Consider the following 13,808-nt stretch of genomic DNA (forward strand, 5'->3'; position numbering starts at 1 on the left):
AGAACTTCTTGTAAATGTGAGGAGCTGCATGGGAGAAAGCACAGAGATGCGTGCTGGAGAATTGAACAAATGGGCGATGGAGGCTGACGTGGGCTGATCGGAAGTAGGGTCAACTTTTCAATACTGTGACTGAGAGAATAGACAGACTGGGAATAGGGCCTTGAAAGAACAAGAGTAGCTTATGTTTGAAGTGATAGAGAAGAGGGAGTCAGTGAAGGGATGCAAAGAGAGGGGGTGACATGGTCAAAGTGATGGACTAGGAAAAATATCTTTGCAGCAGCATTCTGAATGGCTATCAGTGGAACAAGATTGCATTTGTCAAGGTCAGCGAGAAAGATGTTGCAGTAGCCAACATGTGAGATTATGAGAAGAACCTGGACAAGAATTCTAGCTCTGTTGATGGATAGGAAAGGCTGTATCTTAGAGCTGTTGTGCAGAAAAAGTCTGCAAAACTTAGACATAGCCTGGATGTGAAGACCTAAATAAGTCGTAATAGACGATAACACCCAGGTTACAAGCCTGAGTGGCAGTGATCAAGAAAGGAGGTCATGGGAAAGTCTTGTGGGGACAAGTAAGAGCTCTGTTTTTAGCCAGGTTGAGCCTGAGTTGTTGGCTAGCGACACCATCCCTGCCCATCATGGCTAATAGCCATTGATGGACCTATCCCCCATGAACGTATCTAGTTCCATCCAAGGAAATGGATTGGATTCTAATACTACCGTGGTATAAACAATAATGGGGAGGAAGAGCCAAATGTGCAACTCTCTGCAAATGGAATACTTACCTTCTAATAGCATCTTCTCCAACATGGTCCTGTGGCAGGCCAGAGAAGGAGACTAGAGAAGGAATGGTGTCCCTAGCCTCGGTTTTGCCAGAAGTTGGGTAGGGGCAACAGGGGCTGGATCACTTGATGATTACCTGTTCTGTTCATTCCCTTGGGGGCACCTGGCAGTGGCCAATGCCAGAAGACAGGATACTGGCTAGATAGACCTTTGGTCTGACCCAGTATGGCCGTTCTTATATTCCTTCTGTCAATGGATGGATCTAGGGAAAAGGTCACGGTTTTGAGATCAAGCCCTCCTATAAAGAGTGATGCTAGATGACCTTTGTCTAATTGACGGTTTAGTCCCATATACTCTATTTTCAATCAAGACTGAGTTTAGTCACTGTATTTTCATGGTGATAATTTAGTGCATGAACCCCCTGCACGCGCACACATCCCATTTCCAGGAATACTCTAAAAATGTGTCCACTTTCTCTGACTGCCCTTCAAGAAACAGCCTGCAGATCTGGCAAGTCTTGCTTTTCCATAACAGCTGGGAGCCCAGAATTTTGACTCTTGAGTTAAACTGTTTTCTTGTTCTTGGTGGGAGGAATTCCTTGCCACTAAATAGTGGATGACCAAAAGAGCATAATATCTTCTCATTGTTTGTTTTTCATGCAGTGGATCCTATCAGGCTCTTGGTACCTTTCTTCCTTGCTTGTTGCAGCACTAGTACGCTCAATCCCCTACACTCCAAGCACTAGGAATAGGGTGTAGGATCAGTTGCTCCTCAACCAGCTCGCTACAAACCAAAGCACTCAATCCAATGAAAGGAGAAGCAGAGTTTACTCACTGTACTGAGGAACCAGGTTGTCCTTCAGTACATGCAGCAGCTCTGGTTATCTGCCTTTCCCCAAGAGGCAGGTGAGGTGGGGATAGCAACCCTAGAGATTAAGGGTCAGAAAATGTGATATAATGGAAAGGATTTGGCAAGTTTGCTTATCTTTTCTTCCATGTTGTTATAGTAAACCAATGGAGTGCCTTTTCAGGTTGGAAAGGGGTTGTAGAGGTCAGGTTTTAAATGTTTACTATATCGTGTGTGTGTGTGTGTGTGTGTGTGTTTATATATGTATACTGTTTATATAATATAGACAGACACCAGTATCTTGCCTCCACCAACAGCCACTGCCAGATGTTTGAGAAGGGGTAAAAACTTCTATAATGGGCAGTTATAAAAAGACAATAACATTAGTTAATGAGTTGACATCCCTTAAGTTTTTATCCTACTTCGTATAACTAGATATTCTTGTTCATCCAATCTTTTTAAAAAAAAATCCTAATAAGGTCTTTGCCAGAAGAACATCCTGTGGTACTAGGTTCCAAAAGATCATTGTGTAAAAATGTATCTTCTGTTATCAGTTTTAAATTTAGAAATATAGGAGTTGTCTTAGTAGATCATACAAGTTGTTCCATAATAAAGTCCAATCCCATGGAAATATATGGCCAAATTCCCATTGACTTAAACAGGAGCAGGACTGAGCCTGTAAGCAACAAGAAAAAAATTCCAGTGCAGATAATCTCTGTGATTCCCCCCGCCCTCACCAATTGTGGCTTATTCTCCAAGGAAGCACCCATGATATGGCTGCTACTGGCTGCTCAGCAAACTTTAGTTAAAAATCCAATTTTAAAAAAAAGTTAAATTTTATCCTCTCACCAAACAAGTGAGAGACTTTTGTTTTCCTGAGTAGTTTCAGAGATCAAAAGGAAGAAAGAAGATATAATTTTTAAAAGGAATAGTATTAGAACAGAGTATTAGTATTAGAATTAGAATTAGAATTAGAATTAGAATTAGTATTAGTATTAGAACAGAGATTTCACCTTTGGCTGCTGATTCAAATAAAATAGTGTGGCACCTTTTCATGAGCACTAATATTTTTATAGTGCACATGCACTGAAATAACGAGAAAATGTATTTAAGACTGAAAGGTGAAAGCTAAAGAGAATGATACAGGTAAGAAATGGCTGTCATAGATATGTAATATAGTCAAAAGTTATTTTTCTCCGCAATGCTCTATCACACTGCCTATGTACATATGTAACCAAGGTGATCTTTCTGTGCACCTGGAGAAATACTATGCACAAATACTTTGTCTGAGGACCAAATTCACAGCAAATCTAGAAGACACACAAATAGCCCACAGCAGGTGCTCAGAGTGAATGAGCTTTTATTGTATCTATTACTGATGAGACCAGTTCCTTCGATTTGTGAAATTAGTTTTTTCCCTTTTTTATGCTTGTTTTGTTTTTATATTTCCAGTGTCCCAATTTGATTCTATATCTTTCTGACTCTGCTTCTTGCTTCCCTTATTAGCCATGTTAGTTCTGCTACTCTTAGCTTTTTATTTATTTATTTATTTACTGGGATAGATTTTGACTGTAGATTTCCTGGGTCAGATTCTGCCCTCATTTTATTCCAATGCAGTTCCTAATGACTAGCATAGTTATGACTAAGGGAGGAAAAGACTAAATTTGCAAGAACAGAAATCAGTACCTGACTTACTATAACGATGGTTTTTAAGAGGTCTGTCAAGCAATTAGAAAAATTAATCGCAATTAATCGCATGATTAAAAAAATGAACCACAATTAATGGCATGATTAATTACTCTGTTAATAGAATTCTATTTATTTAAATATTTTTGGATGTTTTCTACAGTTTCAAATATATTGATTTCAATTACAACACAATACAAAATGTACAGTGCTCACTTTCTTTTTTACAGTGCAAATATTTGTAATAAAAATATAAACGAATTGAAAAATACAATTTTTTATCTAATTCAAGTACTATGGTACAATCTCTTTATCATGGAAGTTGAACTTACTTTTTTGTACATAATTCTATATTTGTAACTGCACTCAAAACAAAACAATGTAAAACTTTAGAGCCTACAAGTCCACTCAGTCCTACCTCTTGTTCAGCCAATCACTCAGACAAACAAGTTTGTTTACATTTGCAGGAGATAATGCTGCCTGCTTCTTGTTTACAATGTCACCTGTTTGGCTGGACAAGAAGTAGGACTGAGTGGACTTGTAGGCTCTAAAGTGAGCACTGTACATTTTGTATTTTTGTCTGTAAATTGAAATCAAATATTTGAAAATGTAGAAAAAATCCAAAAATATTTAATAAATTTCAATTGATATTGTTTAACAGTGCTATTAAAACTACAATTAATTGCGATTTTTTTTGTTAATCGCATGAATTAACTGCAATTAATCGACAGCCCTAGTTTTTAACAATTAAAATAGATTTATAGCGTGTATCACATCTCTTCTCACCTTCACTCCTTTCTATATGTTTTCTCTAAATCCCAGCTCTTCAGACCTCAGGTCAGACGGAATCCTTTTGCCTACCTCCTTGCATGTGCAAGAAAGTGCAGCTGCCCGCTCCTCCCCAAATTCCAGGATCTACTTGAGTTGGATGATGAGAATGAGAGGAGCATGATGCACTGGGAGTGTGGGAGGGTTTTCCATGAATAGGGGGCATTATGGAAATAGGCATAATAATGGAAGTAGACAAAGGTGATTAATGGGGTAGTGGGGAGGCTGGCCATTATCAGGTTGAAATGTGTGGTGAAGACTTAATATGATGCTTCTCAGGGGTACTCAAGCTTGTGAGCACCTCCTTACTCCCTGCCCTTAGCCTGAGAAGGCTTTGTCTGTGCCTAGGTGAAGGATCCTGAGTTTCCTTGCCTTTTTTGCCTTTCTGAATAAACAACAACCCCCTGCTGTTTTTCTGCCTGTAGATTTCAAAATCTTTTATTTCACCTGTAACTCATATGCAAATATTTGTACAGTACACAAATGACCAGAGATAACGATCTGTTACCTCCTGCCTAAAAGGAACATTGCTGAGGCATGTCACTTTCTGGTGACTTGCTTTGACGGCAAGCCGTTAAGAACATATATCTTTTAGTATAGACACAAAACTTAATTATTATCCACTGCAATGATTAGGATGAACAGTGGGCTATCGGCTCCTGGAAAGACATTGCATGCCACCCTTCAGTGAAATATTATGCAGATATCCAACCCAGCAGATCCCTGTAAAATCCTCTGCCAGTTGGCACCATGGGATCCCTATAGTGCACCTCCCTAGCCCTTATATCGATGAAGTATGGTTAGCCACTGACTAATTCCTGGGTGTTGGCTCAGAAACCCTCTTGCCTGGAGAGTATAATCTGCCACCAAATTTTAAATAAGAGCAAGATCTGAAAGATAAGCTGTGATGGAGCAAATCAGTGGATTCTGAGAGCATATATCTCTTTCAGAGGAATTGAAATATGTTGCACCTTAATTTAAGGTGGCTTTGAGGCTGTTCTATGTTCACTAGATTTATTAAATCCTACAAAACTACATTCTTGCAGTCTCACACTCACATCTCATAGAAGATTAGGGTTGGAAGAGATCTCAGGAGGTCATCTAGTCCAACCCTCTGCTCAAAGCAGGACCAACCCCAACTAAATCATCCCAGCCCGGGCTTTGTCAAGCTGGGCCTTAAAAACCTCTAAGATTCCACCACCTCCCTAGGTAACCCATTCCTTAGACTATGTAGAATGTTGCATGAATATAAACTCATTCCTCAGACTACCTTGAATGTTGTACAGCAACTGACTCCATGTTGGTAAGAAATAGATCTAGGTTGGGTTTGCCTTTGCTTTTGAGATCATGCAATTAAGATGGTCTCTAAAATGCATAATCTCTCTGCCTATTAACATTTCTCTGTATTTGTCAGGCAAGAGAATCTAGTTAGTTTCCTGAGAATACTTACTTTGTTCCTGACCACGAAACCATTAGTATGTTTCAAGTTAGGCTTTTAAATCTTTCCTTCCATTGTGTCTACCTTGTCAATATTTCTGTGGCTCCAGAGAAGTAAAAATGCTAGGGCACAAATTATTTTGACACCGTCTCTCAAATCACTGAATTATGTAAGAGTGTATGAGCAAACATTGCTCAACAAAAAACTCTTTTATGCAGTAAAGGGTCAGGTACTGATTATATAATAAAGACAATTTTTAAATTGAGTGAAGGGAAGTTTGGAAAAATCTTTTGGGGTAGGATTTTCAAAGGACGTAGGAGAACAAGATCCCACTGGAAGGCAAAGATGCTTAATAAAAATCCCACCCTAGGAGAAAGACATCAGGAACAGGAGATGATGATGATTTCTCTTCCCAGGGGCTCCAGTGGGAGGTATTTCTATCCTGTGGGGGTAATTCAGGCCAATCCAACAAGGTGCTTTTGCACTCTGACCATATCAAACATTTACCAAGTTTACGTAAATGTTGCTGGTACAAGATTTTCTTGTTTGTCTATGTGAACTAAATAAATGGACAGAGCTTCGATATATGCCAGCAATATATTTAGCTCCAAGGGTAAAACTTTCAAAAGCACCTAAGTGACTTAGGCACTTAGAAGTGTGCATCATTGAAAGCCAGTGCCTTATCCTGCAGGTACCATGCTACAGTCCTCTATGTTTGAGGGAGATCAAATCCCTTTCTAACTGGCAGACAGATTGTCTGGGCCCGGTGGAACTGGCATGAAGGACTCACCCCATCTGCAGTACTCCCACTCTTTGTCAGGACTCAGCTTGTAGCTAGTTCCTTATTATTGTGGGGAGTTAGATATAAATGTGGGTTGTTGGTTCAAGGTGCATTATTCTATTTGTCAAGTCACCTCTGCACTTCTCATTGATAACTGAAAAATAATTCTCAGTGGTTTAAGTTCTTAGCTAGTTACCTTGACACCCTAGGAAACATATTAGCAGGAGAGGGTATTTGTGTTGTGTTAAAATGATCCAAGTGTTCTAATGTGTGCTTTATAAACAGCTATTTTACAAGGTTGTCTTTGCTTCCTCACTGGCCGAACTCCCTTTATTTTTCTTGTTGGACAGATATTGAAAAATGTCTGCGTTATTTGTAAATCATTCCCCTTCTTCCTTTAGGACCTGATTCTGTGAGGTGTTAACTATCCTCCACCTCCAGCATGAAGCTGTAACTTTCCCTTTCCTCCCTAGTTTTATGCCTTCCTAACAAGCCTTTCACATTTTGAATCCAGGAGAATGGAACTCCTTCCGTTTAAGTGAAGTCCCTCCACTGGAAGCTGCCATTCCAAAAGGGGAGAAGAGGAGGAATCCTGACTGCCCTGCTCCCAGTAAAAGTCTCCCACACATGGCAAGTACCTTGGGGGAAGAATGGCAAGGAGGCAGCTTGGTACCACTTTGCCACCACCTGATCTTTTTGTGGGACAAGAAGGATGGGTTTGGGGTGGGGAGGTGGGGAAGCAGGCCTCCTTCAGGCAATATGAGGAGAGGGGCCCTCCACCATCCAGACAGTTCTGTGAGGGCTTTCCACAGTCAAACAGAAAAACTTTAGATAGCTACTCCACCATGTAAGCAGTAGTCCTTGCATGGGGGTGAAAGAGTTTTCCCAGAGCATAGGGATTTGTGAGGTTGAAGGCCTTCCCCCACACTCACCAAGAAATGGGCTCTGTGGGAATGCCAGTCCCTCACGACCCTATAGGGAATGAGGAGGTCCCTTCTTAAAGAGGAGCAGCCAGAGCAAGTTAGGTTTGGAAGGGAGCCCTGTGCAGTGGTGAGGTGACCCTAATTGTTACTTTGCCTGGGGCCCAGGTTTGCCTTAATCTAGCTGAAGCCTACCATGTGGGTGGAAGTGAAGCCTGCACTGCTGCTGCTTGTGCTGTCCCTGATCTGAGTAAAGACAGACTCCAGAGCCATCACCCCAGCACTAAACACTAGCTTTTTAAAGAGCTCAGCTCCCGTTTAGACAGCAAAATAAGTGGCCAGGTTTGCAAAATAGTTCACCATGTTGTCCACTGCTCACTTCTGAAAATCTGGCTATAAGCATCATAGATGAAGCTTCAAGGCTCAGCACTCTTGAAAATGTGGCCCATTAGTTGCCTAAACAGGAGCTGAGCTATTCTGAAAATGTGGCCCCACAGTTACTATTTAAATATTTTAAAAGAAATTGGTGAACCCCCTGCCTTCTCTGACAGGGTCAGAGCAGTGATCAGCAGATGTTAGATGCTAAACTGGGGGCAGTGGGAGGAGTTAGTAGTGCAGGAGGAGAGTCCTCTGATAGAGATATAAATACCAGTATGTCACTTATGTTTGGGAGCCACATGTAAATAACTTGACATGCTGAGAGAAGTGGACTGGTGAGGGAGAGTGGGCAGCAAAGCACCTTTCAGGAGGAACTGCTGGGATCAGTTTTAGAGGAACCACCAGGAATCTGTCTGCTTCATTCCAAAGGAATGCATGCAGAGTGTTCTTGTTCTCCCAGTCTGTATTCCTGCTAGGGCTGTATTCCTGCAGAAGAGAAGCCTGAGCCTGATGCCTAATAGTGCCACAGCTTCTCCTGCTGTCTTCAGAACTCAGGCTCCACTGCTGGGCACATTTGCAAGGAGCCTGCAGCAAAAGCCATGGCTCCCCTACTTCAGAGGATTTTGATCAAAGGGGGGACAGTGGTGAATGATGACTGCTCGCAGCTGGCTGATGTGTATGTGGAGGATGGAATAGTGCGGGCAGTGGGACCACACCTGCAGCTTGAGGCACCTGCTGGGCTCCAAGTTATAGATGCTTGCAACAGACTGGTGCTGCCTGGGGGGATTGATACCCACACACATATGCAGTTCCCCTTCATGGGCACCCAGTCCAAAGATGACTTCTACCAGGGAACAAAGGTAAATCAATCTGTCTGTCTTGTCTTTACCAGGAGGAAAATTCATTACCACCTATTCAACTCTCTTGCTCTAGGAGAGAAGTCATCTCCTGAACACCTTGTCTCCCTTTTTAGAGGGTTAGCACAGGAAGGAGGAGGGTTTTCTCTTCCATGTTTTACTACCTCTGTCTCTCTCTACCGAGGAAGGTCCAGTCTGGATCCAGTTTATAGCTACCAGTTTATAGCTGTCCTCCAGTTTATAGCTATAGTGATGTCCTCATTTTCCTTAGTTTTGTGCTTGGGTTCTGTTTGCTTCACCTTTGCAAGCCAGGTGAATTACATGAGCAGCTCTAGTGTAGTGAAGTATTTGTACATGTTAGAATTTATTGAAATTAGTGAATCAATTTAATTCCTTATGTAACTTGCTGATATCGTGCCCTGGAGACTGAAGTTCTCTGTCCCCAGAGCAGCTACAGCACTGCAGCTGCTCACCATTCCTCACTCTGCCCTGCCAATAAATTTGGCCCATCAGCAGCCTCCACTGGAGTCAAACTGATGTCCCAGAACTGAGTCTGTATCCCATTACCAATCCCCTGAACTATCCAGTCCTCGAAAGGCAGAATTGCTATTTGTAGAAAAGAGAACACAATAGTGTACCCTCATAAGGAGGACTGAGTTAAATTAAGTCTAGGTTAAATTCATATTTCATGTATGTTACATTGTAAAATATATCCAGTAATTGAAATAAGTTAAATTAAACTTTAGTTCTGCTATGTAGTGATGTCATGCAATAACCATACCATTATGATTTAAGGCATTTTAGTATCCATGAACACAGATTAGATTTACCTGATTTTTAAACATAGATCAGATTTTCATTTCCTACCGACCCTGTGTTTTCACCACAGAGCAGAGTTAAAGTTCGTTGGGTGTCTCAACTATGCATTTCCATACTTTAACTTATTTGGATTTCTTTTATGTTTAACCTTAACTCTGAATTTCAGAGTTTGTAACGTTTGTTTTTTGGGATAATTACAACAGTCTTGTAATGAGTGTTACTCTTAAGTTACCAATATACACTGGAGTTAATATTGAGAGTACAACATATTGTATAGGGATTCTTACATTGCATTTTTCATCATTATTAGAGTGCTTTTTCTTAACATGCACCTAGGCCATTGTCAATTGTTAAAATAGATGGATTTTAAATTTACTGCAAAGCGATTTTCTAGCATAGTAAAGTAACTTGTATGTCAAACATGTCATGTTTCCTGTTTTAAGGTAGATTTAAAACATAGTTTTAAAAGACACTAAAATATTTGATCTCTATATTCATGAATATTTATTAAAGTTGACAACTGAAAGAGCATTTTAAACTTAATCATAGGAGTTTTGCAAAATCCAAGCTCTGTGATGGGTAGCTGGTAGATCTGAGAGAATAATTAGCAGTGAATCTATTATATGAATTTAATACTTTATATCTGTAAGCTGTCTAGGAGCTGATTACATTTTTCTCAAAACCGTCATTATACAAATAATTGCCAAAAATAACTCTTGGTTTGTAAATTGTTCAATGAGCAGCTTTTTGTGTGTACTGGATATTAGAAATTGAAAATTCAAGTTGTTAGTTTCCCTGGGACGCATGAATCTCATGGCATGTTTCTGTTTCCTGATTGGAAAAGCAAAACTCTTTGAATCAGGTTTATGCTCTAAATATTCATGTTAATATATACAACATTCGCTATCTGTGAATATTCTCCAAAACTTATGGCTTGCTGTTACCACAAATGTTCCTGTCTATAAACTTGTTCACCACAATATACTTTGAATGGGTGAATTTTTAGGTGTGAATGAAAAGCTCAGGGTTGTGGTTCAGGCTTCATCTGTGGGAAACCTAGATCATTCTGGCTGGCAGAAGGAAACACTTTGAAGAGGTAGCAAAGACTATGACCTTGTTCCAGTTGAGGGCATCTGTCTTTTATTCATCAATGAGTCACCCAAACTTTGGTACCTGGTAGATTCAGCTCAACTTATGGATAACAACTAGAACCAAAAACACCTTTACCAATCTATGGATGGCTAAGTGATTATGCCTTTTCCTGTCAAATGAGGATCAGGTTGTGGGGATTTATGCGGGGTTATGAGGATCAGGTTATGGGGATTTATGCTCTTCTTTCCCTCCAGAGTAGAGGGCTATACTGAGGCTGCCCTTGAAGTTCAATGGTTATGTTATGCAGCTGTTCACTTGCTAATGAAGCATGCCATAAATTTCTAGGTTTTAAGTCCAGAAGGGACCATGAAATCATCTAGTCTGAGCTCCTGAATAGCATATAACTTCATCCCATTATCCCTTTATTGACCCCAATAAACCTGCATTTGACTCCCTTCCAAAAAATCTTTATTTTAAGACTTCAATGGATGGACAATCCACCACTTGCCTTGCAAGTTTGTTCCAATTGTTAATCACCCTCACCGTTAAAATAAATAAATTTTGTGCCTTATTTCTCATATGAATTTGTCCAGGTTTAACTTCCAAGTCAGTGAATCTTCTTATGTGTTTTTCCATTAGATTAAAGAGCCCTTTAGTACCTGGTATTTTTTCCCTGTGTTCAGGGGCGGCTCCAGGCCCCAGCACGCCAAGCGCGTGCTTGGGGCGGCATGCTGCGGGGGGCGCTCTGCCACAACTTGACTGCCACAATGTGGAGGAAAACAGACAATGGAGTTTTATCCTTCAGATCTTACCCTGACAAGGCTCCCACTGAAGTAAAGGGAAGTTTTTTTGCCTGAATAAGGACTGGAGCAACCTTCAGAGGTGGCTCCAGTGAACCTCCAGCAGACATGCCTGTGGAGGGTCCCGCGGCTTTGGTGGAGCATCCGCAGGCACGTCTGCGGGAGGTCCACTGGAGCTGCAGGACCGGTGACTGGCCAGAGCGCCCCCCGCAGCGTGCTGCCGTGCTTGGGGTGGCAAAATGGCTAGAGCCGCCCCTGCCTGTGTTTATGCACTGTAATCAAATCATATCTTGATCCTTTTGATAAATTAAATAGATTGAGCCCCTTAAGTCTCTTGCTGTCAGACATTCTCTCCAGCCTCAGAGTCATTTTCACTGCACACCCTCCAGTTTTTCAACATCCTTTTTAAAATGTGGACACCAGAACTCTATGCAGCATTCTAGTATCAGTCTCTGCCCTATGCAGAGGTAAAATCACCTCTTTCCTCCTACTCACTATTCCCCTCTTTATACATCCTAGCATTGCATTAGCCCCTTTTTGCCAGAACATCGCAGTAAGAGCTCCTGGTTCCATTTTTTGTCCAATATGTCCCCTAAATCCTTTCCAGAGTAAGTGTTTTCCAGGAGATAGTCCCCTACTCTGCAGTCATGGCCTGCATTCTTTGTTCCATGACTTTTTTCTGAATGAGCCCAGCTTACCAAGAGAGCCAGATTGTTCTATATAACTGTCCTGTCATCATCATTATTCACAACTCTCCCAAACTTTATCAGCCCTGATTTTATATTTACCTCTAGATCATTGCCAAAAATATTGACTAGCATTGTGCCTAAAGTCAGTCCCTGAAGAACCCATTAGCAATACCCCCATTCGATGATGATTCCCCATAAACCATTACTTTTTGAGATCTGTCAGTTAGTTCTTAATCCGTTTAACATGCAATTTTTTGATATTGGGTAGTGATGATAACAAGAATACACCACACAAGTGCTCCACTGGTGATACAAATGGCATGTTTAGTCACACATCCAAGACATATAGTCACATAGTGATGAAATACTGACAGCAGGTGAACAGATGAAGTGCACAGGCTCAGGCAGCCAAGAGGGCTGAATCACATTTGAGGCTATAAAGGCCAGACAAGCAGACAGCTGAGAGAAAGAGAGAGATCAGGAGCTCTGAGAGGACCTGGAAGCAGCTGGGAAGCACATTAAAATTCTTGTGTTAGTTGCTTATGCCCATACACAGTAGATTGGATAAAAAGAACCGTCAATCCTTGTGTCTTAGCATAAGCTGATCACCAGCTGGATCAAGAAAAACTTCCCCCTATGGCAGAATATGCGCAGTTTGCCAGCTGCATAATAGATTTCATTTGGTTTTACTTCCTTTTAAGCATCTGGAATAGGCTACTTTTAGAAATGGGATGGAGGAACCCATGGATCTGTATTAGTGCAGGAGACAGAACTGCTTGGTTGACTACCCAGAAAAGGGTTGAACCTTTGTCTGTCTTTCTGACATGATTATCTGTGACCAGAGAGTAGTCAAGAAGAGCCCTCATGTTCTTAAGAGATCCTCCTTTTAATGTGGACACAGAAATCTTTATAATGGTGATCCTGTTTACTTCTGCCTTTGTTGCATTAGGAACATCGGATTTACCTTTCTGGATTAGACTTTATACTCATCTAATTCAGTGTAGGTTCAGTGCTAGCCATTTAGCGCATATCACTCTATAGTTTCTCCAGTTTATCAACTGACAGAGCAGCCTTGAATTCCTAAATTTTAATCTTAAACCTAAATCTTAAATCAGAGAAATCATGATTTCCTGAGTGAGTTAAATTGGGAAGCTCTGTTATGAACCTGTTATAATTGATCATTATGGAAACTTTGGCAGTGGGAGTGGTATTGCACTGTTTGTGCTAGGTAACTTGGAAAGGTTAATGCATGTTACCTAACTTTTCTAGGAAGTTTACTTTGGGCCTGAACTTTCCTCTTATTCAAGTGTTGAAAGAATGGGCCCTGTATGTAGCTACTTCATGTCTATAATTGATTCATGCAATGGTATTTATTCAGATTAGAATCAATAGTAAAAGATGCTGTCTCTGGAATAATCCAAACAAATTATTTATTTTGTAAATATAAATATTTCACATAAAAATGAAAAATAAAATTTGGCTCTAAATGTCTATTTAAATGTACTACAATAGGCACAAGACATTATTCCAGTAGAACAAACCTGTGTTGCTAAGAAACATGAAAACTCTCCAGATGCATAAAGTCTAGCAACTTCTCTGGACATAGACATATAAAAGGTGCTACACAGTTAACTCTGATTGTGAGGCTATAAACACATATATATCAAGAGGTTCTAAATTAAGAACAGAGTGCAAGTGTTTTGTGATGTCCTTGGAATCACTGAATTGTGCATCTTTTAACCTGTACAGGCTTGGTTGAAGTTCTGATGAATATCAAGGTTTTAACGTACATTGAATGCAGTATAGTTCTAGCCATGTAGGTCCCAGGATATTACCTCACACACCTTGTCTCTCTAAGATTTTAACATGATTTTTGTTTGTTAAAATTGTAT

General features: G+C 40.6%; 1 protein-coding gene and 1 long non-coding RNA gene across 5 annotated transcripts in view; one reads left to right on the top strand and one right to left on the bottom strand.

Annotated features, from left to right (window-relative positions):
* Positions 1–1,964: 1,964 nt before the first annotated feature.
* On the bottom strand, positions 1,965–12,545 carry LOC123363680. Its single transcript, XR_006576857.1, has 3 exons — positions 11,180–12,545; positions 5,780–5,785; positions 1,965–1,976 (listed from the first exon to the last, which is right to left on the bottom strand). It is a non-coding gene; the product is annotated as an uncharacterized LOC123363680 (long non-coding RNA).
* DPYS (dihydropyrimidinase) overlaps positions 6,251–13,808 on the top strand; it is a 48,372-nt gene continuing 40,814 nt past the window's right edge. For 2 of the 4 annotated variants that reach the window (XM_045004944.1, XM_045004945.1), the window contains exon 1: positions 7,964–8,519. In XM_045004944.1, coding sequence (XP_044860879.1) covers positions 8,259–8,519 — 261 coding nt within the window. In that variant the 5' untranslated portion in view covers positions 7,964–8,258. Of the gene's footprint in view, positions 6,272–6,310; positions 6,469–6,875; positions 6,992–7,963; positions 8,520–13,808 lie in introns of those variants that run through there. The other 2 variants (XM_045004947.1, XM_045004946.1) reach the window with 2 other exon arrangements.

Source organism: Mauremys mutica, chromosome 2 (genome assembly GCF_020497125.1).
Source record: "Mauremys mutica isolate MM-2020 ecotype Southern chromosome 2, ASM2049712v1, whole genome shotgun sequence".
Lineage (NCBI taxonomy): Eukaryota > Metazoa > Chordata > Testudines > Geoemydidae > Mauremys > Mauremys mutica.